We start from the raw sequence: 21,948 nt of genomic DNA, 5'->3' as shown, positions 1-21,948 counted from the left end.
AGCGACCCTACAGCCACCCAGTGGACGACAATCCACCACCTCCCCCTGCGTCCTGCAGCAAAGCACCACTCTCGTTGCCAACATGAATCGCGAAAGGTGCCCTTTTACAGAAGGGGCCCACGCGCCCGTCCTTCCTGTGCCGAAAGGCAGCCCCCCTCAGCAGCACCTGGTGGTCGACCGTCCACCCAACATGCGTCCCCTGCCAGGCAGGAACGTCCCCGGGACAAACCCCACCATGAAAGTTGGTCGCAATGCAGTGATATTCCATCACTCCCACCTGTGCCTGTGTGTCGGGCAAGCCTCCCCCAGCTGGAAAAACAGCACCCCCCACAATGCAGTGAACAGCCATCCACCACCTGGACCAACGCCCAAATAGACCAGCCACATGTCCGGTCCCAATCCTGTGAACCGAAAAATGGTCCTCCCCCCCCCCGTGGCGAACGGCCATCCACCACCAGGCCTGCCTCCACCACCCGTACTCATGTCCAGCAAGACAAGCGACCGCTCCGGACCCCTCATTGTCCATCCAATGTGCCCCCCCTTTCTGAGGTGAACGATCATCCACCCCTTGCGCCACCATCCATTTCCCCTCCGGCAGCCAACAAACTATTCTGACCGCCCCTGGCCCATAAAGGAGCCCCCCCCCAAAAGCTGAGTAACCTGCAAGCATATTTTACCCCATATGTAAGTGCATCCCTCCTGTAAAGAATGAGTAACCCTAGACGCTCATGAAGACAAAGAAGCATTCAAGAGTGTGACGCGAACATCAGATGCTTGAGTGATGCCAACGAAAAAATTTTGTACTTAGGTAAGCATGAAAAAAACCCCGCCTCGTTCCCTCACGTCATCCAGTATATCTACGCGTATCGTACATTCCCCCCCCCCCTCGCGGTGAACGACCGTCCACCATGTGTCCTTGGCTCACCAAACCACCACCTGCCCGGGCCATACATTAGGCACCCAAGGTGTCCCACCACCATTTTCGAGGTGAACGACCATCCACCCCATGCACCCCCATCCTTTGCCTCCCTTGGCAAACAATAGCATCCGTAGACCGCTCGCGGTCCATAAAAGGAATCCCCAAGCAAACCCAAATTGATCATTGTTAAGAACCGAAAACCTGCACGGTCATCCACATCTCTTATCTCCCCCATGTGTCGGATAATGTACTGTGGCTCCCACCACACTTAGTGAACGACCATTCACCAATCCGTGCCTGCATTCCGTACCCAAAATGGTCCTCGTCCAATCCGGACCATGCTAGGCGCCCCCCCGTGGACGACCATCCACTGCCTGTACCGTCACACCCATGTACCTGAGCAACAATCCCCCACCATTCGTGGACCAAGACAGGCGGCTCCCTTTGACCAAGGGCCCCCTCCATTAAGTCACACCGGACCGTCCCCATCACCCAAAGCGTCATGTCTTAGACCTCCAAGCACAACCCTGCGCCGACCAGGACGCCCCATGGTCCGTTCCTTGGAAACACCTCCCCTTCCAGGCCTCAGGATATCGCCAGCCTGCCACATCCCAGCAACCTCTCCCCTGCATGAGTCCCCAAATCAAGGCAACCGTACCTCCCCAGCGCCGTACGGCAAACGTAATGGCGCCAACACCTTCCAATGTCCTTCGCCCAGTCCCCTACCGTCCACCACTCAATCATCGGGGAACCTGCCCCAAAAACGTCCCCACCCCCGCAGCGCACCTCTTGTGTTGATCACCTGCTGGGAGAAACCCCCCCCTCCAGGCGACAACCCTGGCTCCTGTTATGCCTCCCAACCCCCTGGTAGAAAAGAAGAATTAGTCCCGCAAGAAATACATGGTGTTCCCCCAGCCTCCTTATGGCTTAGTCAAGGAAAGTAAAGAACAGGCATGAAAATCGCTGCCAGCGTCATGTAGAGAGCAGACCCGGCAAGACTCCCAGAATCGTGTATAAGACACTCCTACAGTTCTTACAGACTAACTTCTATATTCCAGAGATATGCAACCCTACAGCCGCCAGCTGAAAACACCACTGCAAAGCAAAAGCCCACACCACCAGTACCCATGTCGCCACAGACATCTCACTGTACACCCGCCACCCCGTCAGCGCCACCCCCAGGACCCACCCAGTGACCACAGCTGTCGCGGCCCACCCGCGCAACCAAGAAACCACACACCTCCGCCAGGCAGTCCCGCCAAAGCACAGCCTGAGCACGCCCCAGGCCCACGACCAGGAGAAATGACTCCCCCTTGCTGGAAAAAACTTCTACTGCACTCCAAACCTCCTCCATTCACGGTCCCCTGCGACCTCACCACACGCCCTTGCCCCAAACAGATCGACACCAATACGCCGCTACACCCGGCCCGCAGTTTCCTCCTATCCAGGCCTACTGCCTTCACAACTATCGCCCCCCGCTCCAAAAAGTCCGAGCCCCAATTTGGCACTACCAACTGCCCTGTCGCAATCCCCACCTAATCTCCCAACAGCACCTTCCAACCCGCACCACCTACGAACCACACGCTCCACCTCCCCGGCGAGCAGTACCAAACCCCAGGTCAAAATGAGAACAAACTCACATATACTTCAGCACACAGCGGCCCGATACCTCTCCACCGTGTTACAGCACCCCGCCCCCACCTCCAGGAAACTCCACACTACCGCCAAACTCACCTCCCCCCAAACCTTCCTGCAAAACAGCACCCCCGCCGTATCACACGCTCGTCACCCAACAACGCGCACCCCCACAAGAACCCCCGCGCAGCCCCCTTACAACCTGTACAGGCTGACATAGGCTGTGCAGTCCCTCCTGCACTCCGTTCATGAGACACCCCCAAGCCCCATAAATGCCATACCACCAAACCCTGAAAACTAAAAACCTCTGAAATCCCGGCACAGCCCTTCACAACCATCCCCCTGCCCGTGCTTGAGCAGCCCCCCCCTCGACCAGCCCCCCCTTTGTGCATCCGCTAAGTCAAGATGTGCAGCAGTCCTCCACCTACATGGTACACCCAACCTGGCCACCATCCCAGGAGCATCTAGCCCCGCCTCTACCTTCTCCACTCCAATCTTGCGCCCACGTGATGCCACCACGCCGGCCCGCCTGTCATGGGGAGGGCAGCGTTGTATCTTGCGGAGCACTCCCCCCGGTACAAACATCCAACCCCGGAGCCCCACCAACCCGAGAACCAAATGTCACGCCACCAAATGATGAAATGGGAGCCGACCGGCCATCCCTGTCAACCCCGTTGCTGTCATATCCACTGTGAAGGTCGCCACCCACACCGGGTCCCATCATCACTCCATCCAGCAGCAGTACTGGTATCCCCCAGGACACCCCCACACCTGCAGCGCCCCTCATCAGAAGCGCCATGCTCCCCGCATTTCTTACCCCTCCCACAGGCCCCAGCCACAACGTGTACCTAAGAGTTGCTCCAGCACAACGCCTCCTGCTCCTGGGCGCCATGCCCATCCCAGCTGTGCCCGCATACCCCACCAGCCGCCCTAGACCCCCGCAACCATAGAAAACCGCTCAGCCACCATTTACCTCCCCGAAACCACCAAACGGCCCACTTAGCCCTGCTCGCACCAACTTCCAATCGACCCAACATCCCCACCACACCACACCCACAGAGCCCACAACACCCACAGAGCCCCACAACTCCTATCACACCCACTGACCCCCAGCACTTCTATCGCGACAAACATATCCCCTCTCGCACCGCACAAACTAAACAGGTCACACCGTACATATTAAAACATTGTCTGGATAAAAACATTGCATTGGATGCTGTGCGAATCCCCCGACGGAGGGCAGGCCGCCGCGGACCCCCTTACTGCTTCGGACCGGCGTTAGGAGGCTGTAGTGCGCCCCGCTGGTGTCACACCTGCTGCCGAGTTGGACCGCCATCCTCAGTTCACCTCCCCCACCGGGTCACCAGAACTAGGTGGGCCCAAACACCACCGGGCCTCATGCCGTCATGGCCGTCCCTCACACATGTCCCTGATACCCTACGCAGTGCCGCCAATCAATTCCCCAGGGGCCCAGTCCCGCCCCCCTCCCAGCTGTCAGCACTGCCCAGTGATCAACCCGAACAGCGCAGGCTCCCCATAGGGACGGGCCCACACCCCCATCACGCTGCAGCCAAAAAGAGGGGGGAGGGATAGTGGGTCAGCGAGACCACAGCCAGCCCTGGGCGACGTCGTCAACATGCGAAGCCCCGCCCCACTGCCCGACCCCTGTTGCTAAATGCCCGCCAAAACTGAGGCCCGCCCGTCTGCAATGAGGAAGGGGAGCCACTGGAATGCCAGAAGCAGCCAAGTCCAAAACCCACCCCGAGAACAAACTGGGGCCGGGTCCCGCCCACCCTCCCCCCCCAGGCACCCCACAGCAAGCCCCCCCCTCGGGACCGCAGGCAAAGCCAGGACACCCGCCCTCCCCCCCCCGCTGCGGGGCCGTCATCAGCCTCGCACCGGCCACCTCCCCCCCCCCCCACACCCCTCGCGGATACCGGCAGCGCACCCAGATACCCCGGGAAAGCCTATGGGGAGGAGAACCAGACGCACGCGGCGCAGGGCCCCGCCCGCTCCCGACAGGGTGTCCCCCCTCTAGCAGCCAGCACCAACGTGCACAGCAGTAGCCGCGTCGCAGGCCAGACCCCCCTGACCGCGCCTGGCCGATCCCAACACGCACTCCCCTTACTACTTGAGGAAACTCCCCTCCAGGCCAGGGGCCGCGCATGCTGGACACGCCCGCCGCGGCCTCTCCACCCAGCCAGTCCGAGCTCCGCCGTCTCCTCGGGGCGAAACCCCAGCCATGCTGAAAGACTCCCCAGGGCATCTCCAAGTAGCTACACAATGGGATGGTAACACTATCAGGGCAGCCGATCGACAAATCGGCCCCCCTTCAAAACCCCTACAGCGCAACCACAAAATTAAGAACACCGTCCCGGTGGTGCTCAGGTGTCAAGAAGAGGCCGGATCTTCCTCTCCTGACACCTTATATGCCCTCCCCCATCCCACCCCTTCCTTTAACCCCTGTAGTCCCGCCCTCCACCTTGTCCTTCCCCATTGCGCGAAAACCCTGGGGGAAGATGATCTGCGACCTTCGCTTCCCCCGGGGGCCGCATGCTCCTGCTCCTGCTCCGGCTCCGGCTTCAGCTTTTGAAAGCTTTCAAAAGTGGCTGCTGCTAGCCGGTGAGAGCGGCTGGTGAGAGTGGCGACAGTGAAAGCAGAGGCGGAACACAGCAAGCCTCTGTCACCCTTTTTGCAGTGACTAAAGAAACTGCAATAGAAAATCTACAATCAATAGAGCATCATTTTTTTAAAAGATATTTAGGCCACTAAATTAATATCTGAGAATATTTTAGAAATTATTATTCGGACATGCAACTGCAGTGCAGACATGCCAACCCTCCCGATTCAGGCGTGAGACTACCGATTTGAAGGTCTAGTCTCCCGCCTCCCGATTCGTACAAGCAAAAACCCGATTCCCCGGGGGTTCCAGCTGACAGGGCTTGGTCTTGTGTAAAGTGCCAATTCTTCCAACAAAGAGTGGCGATGCAGGGACTCTCGAAGGGGTGAAAAACAAACAGAGCGTCATTAACTTGGGAATCGTCTTTCAAAAACCTGCGAAGTACTTGGGGGGGGGCTGTTTCAGCCCGGGCTGCAACAGGGGGGTGAGGGGGTGCATGCACCACCAACAATCTGCCAGGCCAGTGCCCAACACTTACATCGCCCTCTCTCTGCCTGTCATTATGCTCCATGGTTCCGAAAGGTATGAAAAAAACGTGCATTTACGTTTCAACTGTCCGATCCTGCAGCAGCCACTCCCAAAGCCCATACATGCCAGTAACCCGATTCAAGGCCCCATTCTCCCGATTAATTTTTTTAAATCTCCCACTTTGCTCTCCTGAAATGTTGGCATGTATGCTGCAGTGAGATCTATCCTCTTACAATGTTTTAACACATTTCCGCAATATAAGTGAGAGATTCCAGCACTCGTTTTTTTCTTTGCCTTGATTTTTTTGTTTGAATCATTTTATTGCATTTTCTGTTAGTAATATAGTACATTAACTGCTTGCAGGACAATACAGCAAGAGACATATCTCCCGCTTCCGGTTACAACAAGCACATAACTGATGTGTCCAGATCAGCAAATGACAGTTTCAACATGGAGTCAGGTTTATCTAAGACAATTGCCCCCATCCTGCCTCTGTAAGGATGTCAGAGTACATATATTGTGCAATCATCTAAACAACGTTCTGAAATAGCATATATTGCAAGATTCTGATTCATGCTAAGAAGAAAACTCAATGAAGTGACCATCTAGAGTCTGAAAGTAGAGTAATACGCAACTGTGTCATTTACCATCCCAAAACCAGCAGCGTTGGTGCGCGTCTGTGATCATGGATGTTGGAGCAGGACCACCCTCCTGCATGTCTGACACCAACGAAGAGGTAAGTCAGTCCACTAATATCTCATGGGGAGTTCATTCCATCCAGTCAACTCCAACCCCCCCATCAATCGCGTGTGCCCTCTTCCGGGACCTGTATCGATGATCTGAATTCCACCAGTATTGCATCCCAGTTTTGAGCTACCAGGTATTTGCGCAGCCCTCTGGCGTCCTCGCTGTGGAGCGCCCACACAAGGATTGATTGTATCCAGGCCTTGACTGAGGGAAGGTCTGGGGACTTCCACTGGTGAGTTATGAGTCGCTTGACAGTTAAAAAGGAATCAGTAAGTAATCTTGTGTTTTATGGTCCTAGGTAGTTGACCCAGCACACACGCCTCCCAAGTGTGTAATGCTGGACGCTCCGTACAGCAGGATAGTCGGGTCGTGATATCTTGCCAATAGGTGTGTAAGGATGACAGTCTCATAACATGTGGAGCAGATCAGCCTCAACTATAGCTCATCAGGGGAAGGCAGCGTTCGTCTGATACAAATATAGATGTGTTTTGACTATGGTAAGGTGTGCTCCATGCATGAGGTAAAATTGCATTAGCCAGAATTTCACATTCTGTGAGATGTGGGTAGGCCCTCCGGTTCTTCTCTGTATAGGGTCGAGCAAGATCCACCTTCCAGGGAGTTCCCAGGTGTGCCAGTTGGGGCGTCATGTGAGTCAGCAACAAGCAGTTAAGCAGGTAACTACTGTATTTCCTCTCGAGTGAGCGCTCACCCAGGTCCGCCCATTGTTATGGGGTAAAGTGCGGTAGTTCTAGCGTAGAAAGAAACTCGGCCTGGGGAGTCGCGGTGGATGACTGATGCTGACCGCCAGGCTTCCTGTACCTTGTCTCTGCTTGATAATGGCCCAAGACTACCATTCCCATGATGCACTGCGGCGGGTGCTACACTGTATGCTTTCCCATGCTGCACTAGTTTAGGTCAGGTGACCTCTACGTCACATAGGCCGTCAACCCCCATTCTCCGGTGCTTGGCTTTCTTCCCGTCTAGGACCACACCCTTCCTGCCTCTTTGAAATCGTTTGGGAACCTTCCAGCCCCAAGGCTGCTGTACCTTAGAGGATTCTTCTTGCGAAAGCCTTTTTGTGTAAACTTAGTCCCTGATCAGTTCTTTATTCACCCTGGGCCTGCTGAAGTCCGCTGCTTTCCTGCCTCCCCAGAGGCGAGGACGCCCCAGAGCCTGTTCTCCTGGTTGTTTACTTTACGCGCAAGGTCGCGCTGACATTTGCTGCATTTCCGAATACCGTGAGTGCCAGGACGTGCTGAAGCCTGTGTACCTTTTTGTTTATTTGCAGCGCGATATTGCGCTGGGGAATCCTTTTTGAATTGCCTCATTTTAATGACCTTTGCAATTCGAGCGCGGGGAGCGCCGCGGGCAGAGAACAGATGACACATTGTGTCTCTCGCAGCCCGCTGGCGCCTCCAGGCCAATTGAGTGCTGGTCTTTAGTTAAGCAGTCTAGTGGGATACAGGGACTGCTGGGGAACTTCTGCAGGAATTGCTTGTGGTTGGAGTGAGTCCGTATCACTGATGAAGCAAAGGTAGAGGTACACACAGTTTTGTCCAGTCAAACATGTAGCTGATGAGAGCCCAAAAAGCACGAGTAGACTTTGCCTGTGAACTTGCTGTGTTGCCAGACATCCACCAACCGCCAATGCTTCAGCCAATTCCACAGTGCCCGTGGAGCAAGAACCTGGGAGCAGGGCAATGATCAATCTAGGGCCACTAGCCACGGTAATCCACTGCAGAGGCCTGAACCACACCAATGCTCCCTGTTGCAAAGAGCTTCCCCGCTAGAGCCTCTGAAGTCCAGTGATCTCAGGTAGCATCAAGTGTGATTCCTGCAAGAGGACAATATGAGCCTGAGATAGGAAGAGAGTGTCTGGCGCAGGTATGTGAATGCCCCTAACTTTTAAAGTAATTGTGTTATTGGGATCCATTTGCGTAGTTGGGGTGGTTCTGGAGTGTGTGGCACCTGCAGATAAACACCTGGTGTGAGTGGAGGAATCGCTGCAACAGTTGACTCGTGTGCACAACAAAACATGAAATCATAATATAGCCTTATAGCCTGCCGTAGCGGGCTATACCGGCTATTAAAGGCCCGCTGAATCATTAATGGCCCGAGCTGAAGGCGAGGGACTTTAACGAGACAGCGGGACTTTAATTGCCAATATATCCCTGCTACGAAGGGCTATAAGGCTATTAGAACATTTTGCCACTAGAGGGCAAAATGTTCTAACAAATTAAACAAAGGGTTCTCAAAGCTGATGAGTTTAAGGAAAACCTTTTCAACCGTCTTTGCTAATGATAATATGTATAAAGGTAGGCCTTTTCATCACTTTTCAAGAGCCTTTTTGAAAAAAACTTTTTGGCAGTTCTGGACAGCTAAAAAAAAGATATATATCATTCTTGCTCCCTATTAATTTTTCTTTTTGGTATGGTATCTTGAGCTGTATTCACCAAATATCTACTGCAACTTCTTTTGTTTTTCAGCTATCTCTACATCTGCTGTTAGTATTTCTTTTTTTGTTCTCATGCTTGGCATATGGGAAGAGTGAAGGGATTTGATTCCTTTGTCCTATCTTTAAAGAATAGATTTGTTAAAAATTCTACGGTATTTACGATGTTTGCATCCATGGAAGCTTCTTTAGGTATTCTTTCAAAGAATGGTGCATCTACAAATACGGCTCCTGTGCCAACGACTTCTGGGAAAGTGTTGGGTTCTATGTAAGTAATATGTGTATCTTTAAATGTGGATCTTAAATGGGTATTTATAGTTGAATGATTGTGCATGCCACTTTACCTGTGCTCTTTTAGAATGGTGGGTGGTAGAATGGACATAACATCAGTTGTAATGTGCTGATGCTCAGGCCGGTCGCTTTACTATATTTCTCTTCACAAATAAAAGAGATTGAACTTTACCTTCTTGGATTCTTCATCTTTTTATTGGCGGCAATGTGGACCGGTGGAGAGCATCTGGTCTTCCTGGTGGCTCGGATTTCATCGTTTTTTGGGATTTTCCTGTCTTTCCTGGATTCATCTTGTTTGCTGTCTTCCTGTGAAGCGGAAATTGTTTGGAGCGGATATTGTTTGAGCTTTCCGACAATTGTGAGTTGTCAGCCCCTTCATCTCTTTTTCAGATTTCGAGCACCTCTGACCCTCATCTGGAGTGCCTGTTAATTAAACGCGTGCGTGTCTTTGTGTGCATTTCAATCTTAATTGGCTTCACTGTTTCATCCGTACGTGCTGACGCGCGTAGTTATGCGCTAGCTATGCAGTTTCCTGGAGCGGTGCCTTTTGTGAGGTACTTCGTCAGGCAAGTGATCGTCACGTCACTGTTGTTGCTATTATCGTTTCCATGGTAATCTTTAACCGGAACACCATTTAACAAAATCGCGGCTGAATTTGGTCTTCGCTTGGTAAAGAACACCTCGTGGAACTGTCTTTCATGCCTGATTCTCTGGTCTTCCGTGAATCTGCAAGTTCACGCTGATACACACAGCTAAATCAGCTGACTTTGAAAGTCTTCAAATCATTAGTGCATCATCGCGTATTCACGCTGATGCACACAGCTGCAACTTACAACTCTTACATATTTAAGTCACAACGTGCATATTAACCGCTGATATGCACAGCTTTTAACCAGTTTATTTTTACAATTCTTATCAACCTTGTATGTGTCACACTGCACAACTTACTAATATTGTGAATTTGCATTGGATTATTTACCATAATTGTTTTTCCTTTACAGAGTAATAGATATTTTTGTCTGCAATATTTTAACATTTAACTGCTTCTGCCCACATATTACATACCTTCATGCAACAGTCGGTACGTCCACCTCCTCCTTTTCTGTCCACTCCTGGAAATCCTTATTTAGAATGGGAATTGTGGTTAGAGGGTTTCGAGGCTTATTTAGAAGCCATTGAAGCCAAAGTATTTACTAAAAAAAAAAAGTTTGCGCTACTGCAACATACTTTAGGTACTGAAGGTATAAACGTGTTAAAACACTTACCTCCTGTGGAAATTATGAGTGAAGGTGATGCCAGTGATTCAGTGGATCAATATGCATCTGCCATAAAAGTGTTAGAAACCAGGTTTAAAGAGAAAGGCAATGTTATTATGAAATGACATGAATTTTATATGAGGAAACAATTACCTAATGAGACAGTATAGGTTTGTGTAAGTGATTTAGGGCTTTAGCTTCTACTTGTGACTATAAAACCTTTCATGATGAAATGTTAGAAGATCAGTTGATATAAAAAGCTAATAGTAAAAAGATTCAAGAAAAAATACTAACCACCCCTGATTTAACATTAGATAAGGCCTTAGAAATAGCTAAGACTATTGAAGCAACTGCATTATACATGGATCAAATGACTTTGGACAGCAAAGTACATGCATTAGCTGTTGATAAAGTTGTTTCTAAAAAAGAAACAAAATATGATAAACGGAAACCACTGGAATGTTATAAGTGTGGTAGTAGAAACCTTTTAGGAAATGCTCCTTCTTACCCTGCTATTGACAAAGTGTGTACCTAGTGCAAAAAGAAAGGTCATTTTTCATAAGTGTGTAAGTCCAGACCTTATGTTTCCAATTTTAAACCTAGTACGAAAAAGTTTGTTTCCATTGAAACCAAGTCTGAAGTAGATCCTGATGCAGATAGCGCTGAAGGAAATTAAATCATGATGTTATCTTGTGATGATGAGTTAGTAACCATTGATTCCCAAAATAACATGACACTTTCTAATTTGTCAAAAAACATGGTTCAAGTTGTGGAACTCCATTCTTCCAATATAAAACGTCCATATTGTCAAGTAGAGATTAATGATATACACATTCCTATGATGGCTGATTCAGGTTCCTTTTTCACATTAATTAGACCTGAAGATTGGAACAAACTAAAACAGGTTCCTTTAAGAAAGTCCTTGATTAAACCGGTCGCCTATGGTGGCAAACCTATTCAAGTTTTAGGTGAATTTGATTGTATCTTATCATTTAAATGGCGTTCTACTCCAGCTATTGTTTATGTGGCTGAGGATAAATCTTCTCTGTTGGGTTGGCTAGAGCAAAAGAATTTGGGAATCATTTCAGACCCTAAAAATACAGACCAAGTCTTACTCAAAGATCATTTTACAATCTCTACTGATGGTGTTCATGCCAAGGATTGGAAAACGTCTTTTCCTACAGTCTTTAGTGAAACTCTTGGTTGCATTAAAGGTTTTCCTCATCAGATTGTTCTAAAGCATGATGCACAGCCTGTAGTGCGCAAATCTAGATGAGTTCCATTGGCCATGAGGAAGGAACTATCCCAAGAACTGGACTTGCTTTCTCAGCATTTCTAAGGTAGATCTAGATAAGGTAAAGGCTGAACGTCTTAAGGCACAAAATAAGTATATCACGAACATACCAAATAAAGGGAGAAAACAGTTTGCTTTTAAAGTAGGTGATTGGGTTAAAGTGAGATTGCCTGGACATACAGCTAAGGGATATTCCAAGTTTTCAAATTCTTTACAAATGACATTCATTAAAAACAGATCTGTTAGACTGAGTAATGGCAAATGGTGGAATATGGAGAGATTATCCAAACAAACTGTACCTGGTAATCTCAATGCCAATGAGTGTCCCAAAAGTAGTTCTGAGGATATGCATGGTGGGGACACTTACTTTCTTTCATTCTTGAACGGAGGACCCAGACCCAGAGAAACGAGGCTTTCAAGTGCACCAGGGCACTTGGTCCATCGGCGCACGAGGCTTCCTGCCCATTCCTCGCCGCACCCGCTTCGCGGGTGCCGCATCGCTGCTGGGTCACAGCGCCAGCAGCCTTTCTGGAGGACACGCAAGGACTATCAGCGTCAAGGCGGTAAGGGGCTCGAGGCACCAGCAGGGCTGCGAGCGTGCGGGGACTTCATTTCCCAGAAGTCCCTGCGAGACCAAGGAAGAGCTTCCGGTCCGCTCTCCCTGCTGGCCCGCCCCCTGCCCTTTTGGCGCCTCTTACAAAAAGCCAACTCACTCCCGCAGCGCGGGACGCAGCCCGGGCTAAGACTGGGCAAAGACAGGGCCGTTTGAGGCCGTTCGAGGACGGGAGAGTCCGGTCCGGCCCACCCCTCTAACAACCATACCCCGGCCACCCCACTACAGGCATTCATAAACATCTTGACTCCCCCTACAATTCATCAACCCAGTACCCTTTCCAGGTGAACACTCATTGCAAAATGAACACGCGATCCACCAGGCAGAAAAAAACAAAAAAGAATGGTATAGGTGATCAACTACTAGGTCCAATGGACGACTTTCTGGCCAAAGCAAATACCTTCATCGACCAGAGTATAAGCCTAATCGAGGGTAGAGTTTCTACTGAACTGGCAATTGCACGTCGTTCATCAATGGGATTACTTGCAACAGCAAAAACTCAAGAAATACAGCCAGCCTCAACGCAAATGGCGGTGACCACAAACAGACTTAGCCTACCCAATAATGTCGATTTGTCAGCATCCCAAATATCTGTAACCCTCTCAGAATCCGATCTTGAGAATACCCCCGATATTTTTCCCCACCCCACACCCGAAGAAACCAGACAAATGAGAGGCAAGCGGGAGGGGGCTGTAAAAAAAAGGAACGCAAAGAGTAAATCAGATCATGCTACAAATTCCATAACATCCAAACATCCGATATCGGTCACCGACACAAACGTTTCAGTGATTTCTAATCACCCTGCTCCCCCAACTAATAACGTGGTAACAATTCACCATGTACCGCGTTATCTCTGTGATGCCTTAATGCCAGATTCGTTAAGCTCACAAAACACAGGAAGACAAAGAGAATCAGCAAGACTAATCACAGAGATAGCCTTTCTTTTAAATTCTCATAGAAACAAGACTCAGTAATATAGAGAGGCAGCTAACAAAAATTATTGGCTCTTTACAATCCATATCCCCTCAACCTCATACCAAGCCTCCTTCAAATCCAGAGCCCACACATCCTGTTTCCAAGAAAACTGTAACTGTACCTCCGCCAAAGTCCAAAAAGCAAACCACACTAATCCTTCCAGCAAACACCGCCATTTCACAAAAGTCAGCTCCCACGCCCCTGGTTATCCCCCCACAAGTTAGTTCCCAATCAATACCAACTGCAAACTCTACTTCCACAAAAATTCCTGTTCCTAAAACACCGGCACCTAAAACACCCGTAACAACAAACACTAAACCACCCCAAACAAAAAATGCCCCGAGGGGGACAACCGAACAAGCACCCACCCTAAATTTACCACCCGAGGCCACTCCATATGTGGTAGTTATGACGGGGGTCCCCGAACTTACAGGTGAGGGAACCGAACCCAACTGGTCGTTAAAGAACAAGGTCCAGTACTGGTTGAATACAAACCGTCCCGTCCCGCCACCTTGGAAAAGTAAAATAGCTTCAGTATCCCGGACCTCGTGGGTAGGTTACAGAAAAAAAACAATTCGAGGAGACTGCATAGTCATTACGTTTGAGGATCCCAGCATAGCCGATTATATATGCTCCTGGGAACGCAACAACTCCCCTGGGGGGATTGTAACAAGACCCTTGTCTTACTTTTACCCGAAAAGGTTCAATAATAACAACTACCAACGTAACTCTGACAACATGTGGAGGAAGCCAATTCCGCAACCATGGGAGCTAGAAACTGCTGCCACCAATCCTGTAATGCGACCTACTGAACCCATTAACTCTCGGTATCCACTTAATCGGAGCTATCACCAGAGAGAAGTCCCATGGCAGATCGTGGGCCCCCAAAACAGGTTTGGAAACTGGGAGCATTGGGAGAGACCACCTTACCAACCTTTTGGTTCTAACTATGAAGACACTAGTAATGGGCAACACTGGTTAGGCTTCCCGACCACGAACAGGTTCAGCGGCCTGGAAATGGTCGATTGACAAACAACTAAACCACCAGAGCCCCCATCAACTACAGTAGTATCTTCACACCCAATTTCAGCGCCTACCCTATCTATACCACACAAGTACAATGTTGCACAAAAATGTGAATCCACCCAGTTTTCTATGGTCTTCTGGAACGTGGCCGGCCTCCGAAATAAGATTGAGGATGGATCGGCAGCGGTTTTCTTGAAGGACTATCAAATCATTTCTATTCAAGAAACATGGGCAATGGCTGCCCTCCATCTAGTGGGATACAGAACATTTACCTCTCCCGCCCTTCCCAGCACCTCAGGCAGACCTAAGGGGGGTCTGGTAATCTACATGGCTAACACAATTGTAGACATAAAGATCATCAAGACAGACCTCCTTTCGAACTTCCAGATTCTCACATTTTCTGTAGGGAAAAAAACCCGTATCTCAATAGTAAATACATACAACAACTTGGATCCTGACAATTTTGTGAATGTTCTTGATCAAATTCAAAGCAAAATAACTGAACATACTCACTTCAAACAGAAAGGGGACACTGCTCACGTAATTTGGGGTGGCGACTTTAATTTGCACCCTTGCCCCATTATTGACACCTGTGGAATAGTAGACGAGTCTGACAGTCCTTTAACTCACTTCATCCACTCAGGAGTGGGGTCCGCTATGAACAAAATACTCTCAGACTTGGACTTGCAAATTTTGAATCCCACACAACAAACAACCAATAAACTAGAGCCTACATATAGAGGAAGGGGCCACGAGACCACAGTGGATTATATACTAGTTACAGAAGCCCTAAAACCGCAAATCGGAACATTTAAAATCCTGGAAAACTGCCTTAGTGACCACTCCGCTCTAAGTCTAAGTCTCCAATTACATCACTCGAACTCTCTGATGGTAACCATAGCCAACACTTTATCACAGAACAGGCTCGAGTTGAATAAGACCAATGGCTTCACAATCAAATGGGAAAAAGTGGACCCCAATATCCTTACGAAGAGACTAGTTACTCTTGCTTATAAAAATATCTCGATTTGTCTTGATCCCCAAGCGGAGGCGAATCAAATACTGGAAAATTTCAATACCATCATAGAACATGTCAAAAGCCTGTTAACCAGAACTTTCAACCAAAATAAGAAAAAGACCACAGGTTGGTTTAATCGAGATTGCACGAAAGCACAGACTAACCTGAGGAAAGCTCTTGGAGAACCTAACAGAGACGTAATAAAGATCCAAGGTCTCAGAAGAGAATATACTATTGCCAGAAAGACGAGGAAAAAAGAACTAAAAACATCCCTGTGGAAGGCCTTGCACGAGAGCGCACTCTCGAAGGACTCTCAGGCTTTCTGGAAAATAGTCAAATCTCCCTCTTTAACTGACTCCACCGGACCAAAAATAGATGTGGCCATAGACGAGGCTACATGGATGAGTCATTTCTCGAAAATCTTTCAATCCACACCTAATAGCGGTCCGTATCAGTCTACAAGCAACCCAGTCACCTTCCCAATCTCTCTGGAAGTTGACCTACAAGATGTTGAAAAAGCGTTATCCTTAAGTAGGCCCGGAAAAGCCCCCGGTCCTGACAGGGTCCCTGTCGATTTATTTAAATTCCTCCCCGACCTGTGGACCCCAATAATCACGCGAGTTTGTATCGCAACTATGGAACTTGGACTGCTAGACTCATGGTCATCATCAATAATGGTCCCCATTTTCAAGAAGGGGGACAGGCAAGATGTCAAGTGCTACCGCCCAATCTCCCTTCTTGATTCTCTGGGCAAAGTCGTTGGCAGAGTCCTCCTTGGCAAGTTGCAACAGTGGGTGGCTGACGAAAACATCCTTTCAGACCTACAGTTCGGCTTCAGGGAGGGCTTTGGAACTACTGAGCAAGCATTAAATCTTTCTTTGCTTATATCCAAGTATACCCTTGCAAAAACAGGTACTATTTTTATGACATATGTGGATTTGTCCTCCGCATTCGACTGTGTCTCACATACTAAGCTCTGGTCGCTGCTAAGCAAGATGGGAGTAGACCCTCCTCTCTTGGACTTTCTAAGGGAACTCTACAGCGGGGCCACAGCGAGAGTGAGGTTCGGGACAAGAGGAGAACTGACGGCACCATTTGGGGTAGAGCGGGGAGTGAGGCAAGGCTGTGTCCTCGCCCCCTTTCTTTTTTCATTATACACCAACGGTCTCGAAGAGTGTATGCTGAAGGGGGGAAGAGACCTTCCAAAAGTAAAAGATCGCCTGATCCCCGCCCTGCTCTATGTGGACGACGCTGTCATTTTAGCCCAAACCCCAAATGAACTACAGAAATCACTAACCAAATATGCAGATTTTATGGCTGCCTTGGACCTGCATATAAACATTAAGAAAACCTTTGTTATGGTGGTCGGTGGTACAAAAAAACCCGTAAAGACCATCTTTCTGAAAGAAAAAAAAATTGAAAGAACCTCGCAATACCCCTATTTGGGCATCATGATAGATGATGCCCAACATTGGAAAGCGGCGGTAGAAGCTAGGAGACATCTTTTTAAAAGAGCAATTATGGCACTAATGAAATTTTTAAATAGACTAGGGAAAAAACCGCAAATGGAACTGCTGCAAATATATGCTGCGAAGTGCCAATCCACAGCATTATACGGTGCTGGGATTTGGGGACATATAAACACTGGCCCAATTCAAAAAGAGGAAAACATCTTCACGAGATTCCTTCTATCAATACCACGCGGCACTTCCATTTATGCCTCGCATATAGAACTGGGAATCCCGTTTATTGAAGATTTGATCAAAATCCAACCTCTAATGCTTTGGAGAAGAGTTTGGTTATCCGAGGAAAACAACCTGACCAAAAACATTCTACGAGATATTATGGAGTTGGACCATGCTAAAAAAATACCTTGGATCTCCTACATTAGAAATTTCTTCCACGATCTGGGGATCGAGAAATACTATTACAATCCAGAACTAATGAAGGAAATCTCTAAAAAAGAATTAAAACAAATAGCATTGAGCCACTTGGACTCCCTGAGACTATCAACGCTGGCCACAAAAAAATCTGTTACGCATGCAATCAGTATTCAGCAGACTCTGAAAATTCAGCCATATCTTACATTAGGGATTTCTACCTACGAAAAGATGCTCCTAACAAGGTTCAGGTTGAACTTATTTTTCAGACTGGTGACCTTCCCTGAAAAGAATACTTGGAGTACCGAAATGGTCTTGTGCCCCTGTGACGAACATTCCCAACAGTCCACCATCCATACAGTACTTTTTTGTAAGTTCTATCACCCACACCGAAAGACATGGCTTATTCCCTTATTAAAAAAATGGGGTCACAGACAATGCCGCCCAGCGATGTTATCACTCCAATTTTTGGACTCAGAAGGCACGGTATATCATGTATTAAATTTTTTAAAATGCATTATGAGACACAGAAATAACCTGTAATTGAAATTTACCATCTTTTCGCTTTTCGTATCAAACTGGCAAAAATAACTTTTCCGAGTTTAAAAATCAATTGTAAAATCTCCTTTTAAATTAACTGAATGTTTTTTAAAACTATGTTATCTTTTATGGCTTTTTCAAACTGTAAAAACCGAATAAAGATTATTATTATTATTATATGCATGGTGATCTGGGTTTCAGAAGTTGTACAAGGGAACGTAAACCTCCCATTTGGTTTACGGATTACGTCAACTCGTGATTTGTAACTGTTATTCTTTTACATTCATTTTGCTTTAATTAGATTCATTTGTTTTGTTTAAGGGGAAACATGTTTTGGTTCTATCTAATTAATGTGTGTATCTTTAAATGTGCATCTTTAATAGGTGTTTATATTTGAATGATTGCGCATTCTACTTTACCTGTGTTCTTTTAGAATGGTGGGTGGTAGAATGGACAGAACAGCAGTTGTAGTGCACTGATGCTCTGGCCGGTCGCTTTACTATATCTCTCTTCGCAAATAAAGAGATTGAACTTTACTTTCTTGGATTCTTCATCTTTTCAGAAAGCTTTTATGAAGTGATTGAAACTAAGACCTGCCATCTCCCACAAAGTCATCTCCCTGCCTCTCTGGACCTGCTGCCTAAAGAAATCCATGGTTAACGCCCTTTCATGGAGGAAACCAATGTCAAACTACAACACCGCACTGAAGGATGGTCTCAAATGGATGAATGGCCACTCGCTGTGGAGCAAAACATCTCTTCTTATGGTATTACCAAAAGAAAAGTAAACTCTCTTTAATCTCAAGTCTCCTGTAAGCAGAAACAAGGGGTACATTTGGAAAACAGAAGAAATACCTTGCGCATGTATGGTTTACCAGAGAACGCAGTAGGGTCGGATCCTCCAACCTTCTTCACAAATGTCCTTCCTGAGATGCTACATTTGCCTGAAGGTACCTCTTTAAACATTCAGGGCCTCATTTATGAGGCCCCTTGCGCCATCGGAACTTCACTTATTGTGAAGTTCCTTGGCGCAGAAGCTTGCATGATATTTATCAGGCAGCACTCAGCCACTTTTTATGGCGTACTGCTGCCTGATAGATATCAGTCCCTTTAACACTGTTATTTGCATTAAAAGGGCGTGCAATGGGTGTTGCTGGGGGCGTTCCCAGTAACATCCATGGCCTTTTGACACTGCCCCAGATTTACGAGAAATCGTGAATCTGAGGCAGCGCCAAAAGCTTATGCCTCCCAGGGGAGCCGGAGGGGAGGCTCAACGGGGAGAAATATCTATATTTCTCCTCGTTTTTCCTTTTTCCATGTGTGCTGCATTCTGCAGCACTCATGGTAAGAGGAAAAGCCTCTTGTGATTATTTTTCAACAGAAAGGTTTCCTTTCCTGTACAAAAATAATCATCCCTGCACGGCCGGCACCCTTGCACCATTGCCCAAGGGTGCCTGCGCTGGTGCACAGCAGCCCATTGTGCGCCGGCGCAGGGGAAAAGGACAGGAATGCGCCGTATCTTATAGATATGGCGCATTCCTGCCCTTTTCTTTTGCCGTAGGGAAGCGCAGCAGGAAGCCCTGCTGCGCTTCCCTACGGCAAAACCTCATAAATGAGGCCCTCATTGTGCACACAGACTCGGGCGTCAACCAGTTACCACCTCTTCTTCAAGAGCCCAAAAGGTGTAACCCCGATTTCTTGGAATATACAATTCTCCTTAAAGTTCTTGCGGTGTCTAAATCAATAAATCATATTACTTGGTCAGGACCCACTCAGCAAGAAACTGCAAAAAATATCTCAGAGCGCGCACAGCGCAAACATTTTCATCACCAGCTATCGCTGGAATATATCACCACGCTTAAGCTGTATTAGCAACAATTAGCGCTATGGTGATATGTATTCCAGCATAGCGGGAGAGAAGGGCCAACATCGTGACAAAACTAGCGATGTTGCAAGGTGAAGGGGAAAAACCTAGCTGATACGACCCTGTGGTCGTATCAGCATAATCCACCACCCCCCCATGTTAGCTATGGTGAAGTCAGGAAAATAACAGGTGTAAAAAAAATTACAACGACTCCGGTTAGGGCGACTTTTCACGTCGCTAACCAGGGCCTCCTTGCTAATAGGTTATAGGCCTGTTGGCGGCTGTTTACTAGGTCTGTTGATCGGGAATGCCTACTTTGCATGACATTAGCAATGAACATCGCTGACATGCAAAGCGGCACCCAAACCGGCCGCTATCGCCGGAAAGCTGTCGCTAATGACTGTTAGCGACAGCTTGTTGATAGGGCGATAAAAAAATCGCTGCTTTAGTGCTAAAAAGTGGTGCTAAAGCGGCGATAAGGCCCTTGGTAATATGCCCCTCAGTTTTTTTCTCAAGGTTATCCCAAGAGTACATCCGACAGATGCAGAGATTTTTTAGATATGAGGCCAAATCTTCGCTCTCTGTGGGCTCATTATGGTCTTTTCCACCCCTGCCGTATCATAGTTACTTACAGGAATAATAACGACCACCTATGAAGATCCTGTTAAATTGAACAGCTTTATTAACTCTTGCAAGATAGAAACTATGGACACCTCTGGAACTTTAGCATATCATTCTAGTTTAAAGTTCAGGATTCCGTTGATATCCAGAAGTGGTTTTCTTTTTGAACTTTATAGATTTTTATGTATTGCTCATTTGCAGCCAGATCTTGAGACTCTTCCTGGATGCTTGCAGTGTGATCCTTCATTCTCTAAATCATTGGTATTTTTTTATAACTGATATTTTTTCTTCTGTTTGTGCTTGTTGATGTCTCATATCTCGATTGCAGCCATCCGTGTGCTCCTTCCACAGAATATAGTTGTGCCATTTGTCCATGTGGTCTCATCCCCCTGTCTTTTTTGGGACGTTTTAGGTATGTGTTTTCCCTTTTATGTTTATACCCTACTTCTTTCCCAATTCTTTCCTTTTCAATTTACCCCTTCTTCTTGTCCCTGTTACACTTTCCTTATCAGTATTTTTTCCTGTTTTCTTATCTCTATTTTGCTTTTCTTCTATTCCTTCTGTTCTCTGTTATATTCAGGTTCATAATTGTGTTTACATGGTTCGCCTTGTACTATTCTTATAACATGGTTTGGCTCAGTTTATCTCCTCTACATAATACATTTTTTATGTCATTGAAAATTATTTTATTGAAAGTACAAGGTTTGAATTCTATTATTAAAAGACAGTGTGGTGACATAGCCCTAAAACAAGAGACGCATCTTATGGAAAACCAATCTTTAAAATTAAAAAGGGACTGGGTGGGTGGTGTTGCTACCATATGTCATAAATCTTTTTGTGTTAGGCTAGTTTCTTAGGAATATGACAATGTGAGTCGCTGGCTGATTACTGAACTGTTGATTGGAAAGGTTAAACTCTCTTTATTCAACATTTATGCCCCAATTACTGGTGACTATATTTTTTTGTCTAACCTTACAAAAAACTTCTACAGTGTTCTCATGACAATCGCATTTTAGCTGGTGATTGTAACTAGATTATAGATCCCTTTATCGATCACAACTCCTTGACTTCCTTCACACTAAATAAAGCTCATAAGTTGTTTGTACAACCCATCAAGCAGCAAAATCTATTGAATGTCTGGAGACTCTGTAACCCCACCCTAATGGAATTTACATATTTTTACCCAGTACCCCATACGGAATCACGTATTGAGTATTGTTTTGTATCTCATAATGTTTCTCAATCTGTACAATCTGCTGATATTGGGTCTAATATCTGCTCATGCCCCTATTTCTATTTTGTTAGATAAATTTGGTTTATATAGGATGTCTAAGTGTTGGCATTTGAATAATTCCCTGCTCCTGGGCCCTACATTTACTTCTTCCTTTGCGTCTTTTTTAATGAAAATTTTCATTTTAATGAATCAGAGAATTTATGTTTTCATTCTGTTTGGTACGCTTTTAAAGCAACTGCCTGCAACTTTATTATTAACTATGTTTAAAAAAAGACATAGGGCTCGATTCCGATTCGGGAAAAAACGCTCCGAATAGCCGTTCGGAGCGTTTTTCCCAAATGAATCGTACCCTGCAACGGCCCCCATGCGTACAACGAAGTACGATTTGTACCAGGAGCTGGACTCCGTACGAATCGTACAGAGACTGTACGAATCA

At 47.2% G+C, this 21,948-nt stretch overlaps 1 protein-coding gene across 1 annotated transcript in view; it reads left to right on the top strand.

Moving 5' to 3' along the window:
• Positions 1-18,454, top strand: part of LOC147678932 (uncharacterized) — a 69,154-nt gene extending 50,700 nt beyond the window's left edge. The window contains 2 exon segments of the mRNA XM_086942440.1: positions 15,275-16,286; positions 18,357-18,454. Of these exon segments, the coding sequence (XP_086798566.1) occupies positions 15,275-16,286; positions 18,357-18,454 (1,110 nt within the window).
• The last annotated feature ends 3,494 nt before the right edge of the window (positions 18,455-21,948 follow it).

The sequence above is a fragment of the Lissotriton vulgaris genome, chromosome 11 (assembly GCF_964263255.1).
Source record: "Lissotriton vulgaris chromosome 11, aLisVul1.2, whole genome shotgun sequence".
NCBI classification, from domain to species: Eukaryota; Metazoa; Chordata; class Amphibia; order Caudata; family Salamandridae; genus Lissotriton; species Lissotriton vulgaris.
This window is presented reverse-complemented; position numbering and strand designations above follow the sequence as displayed.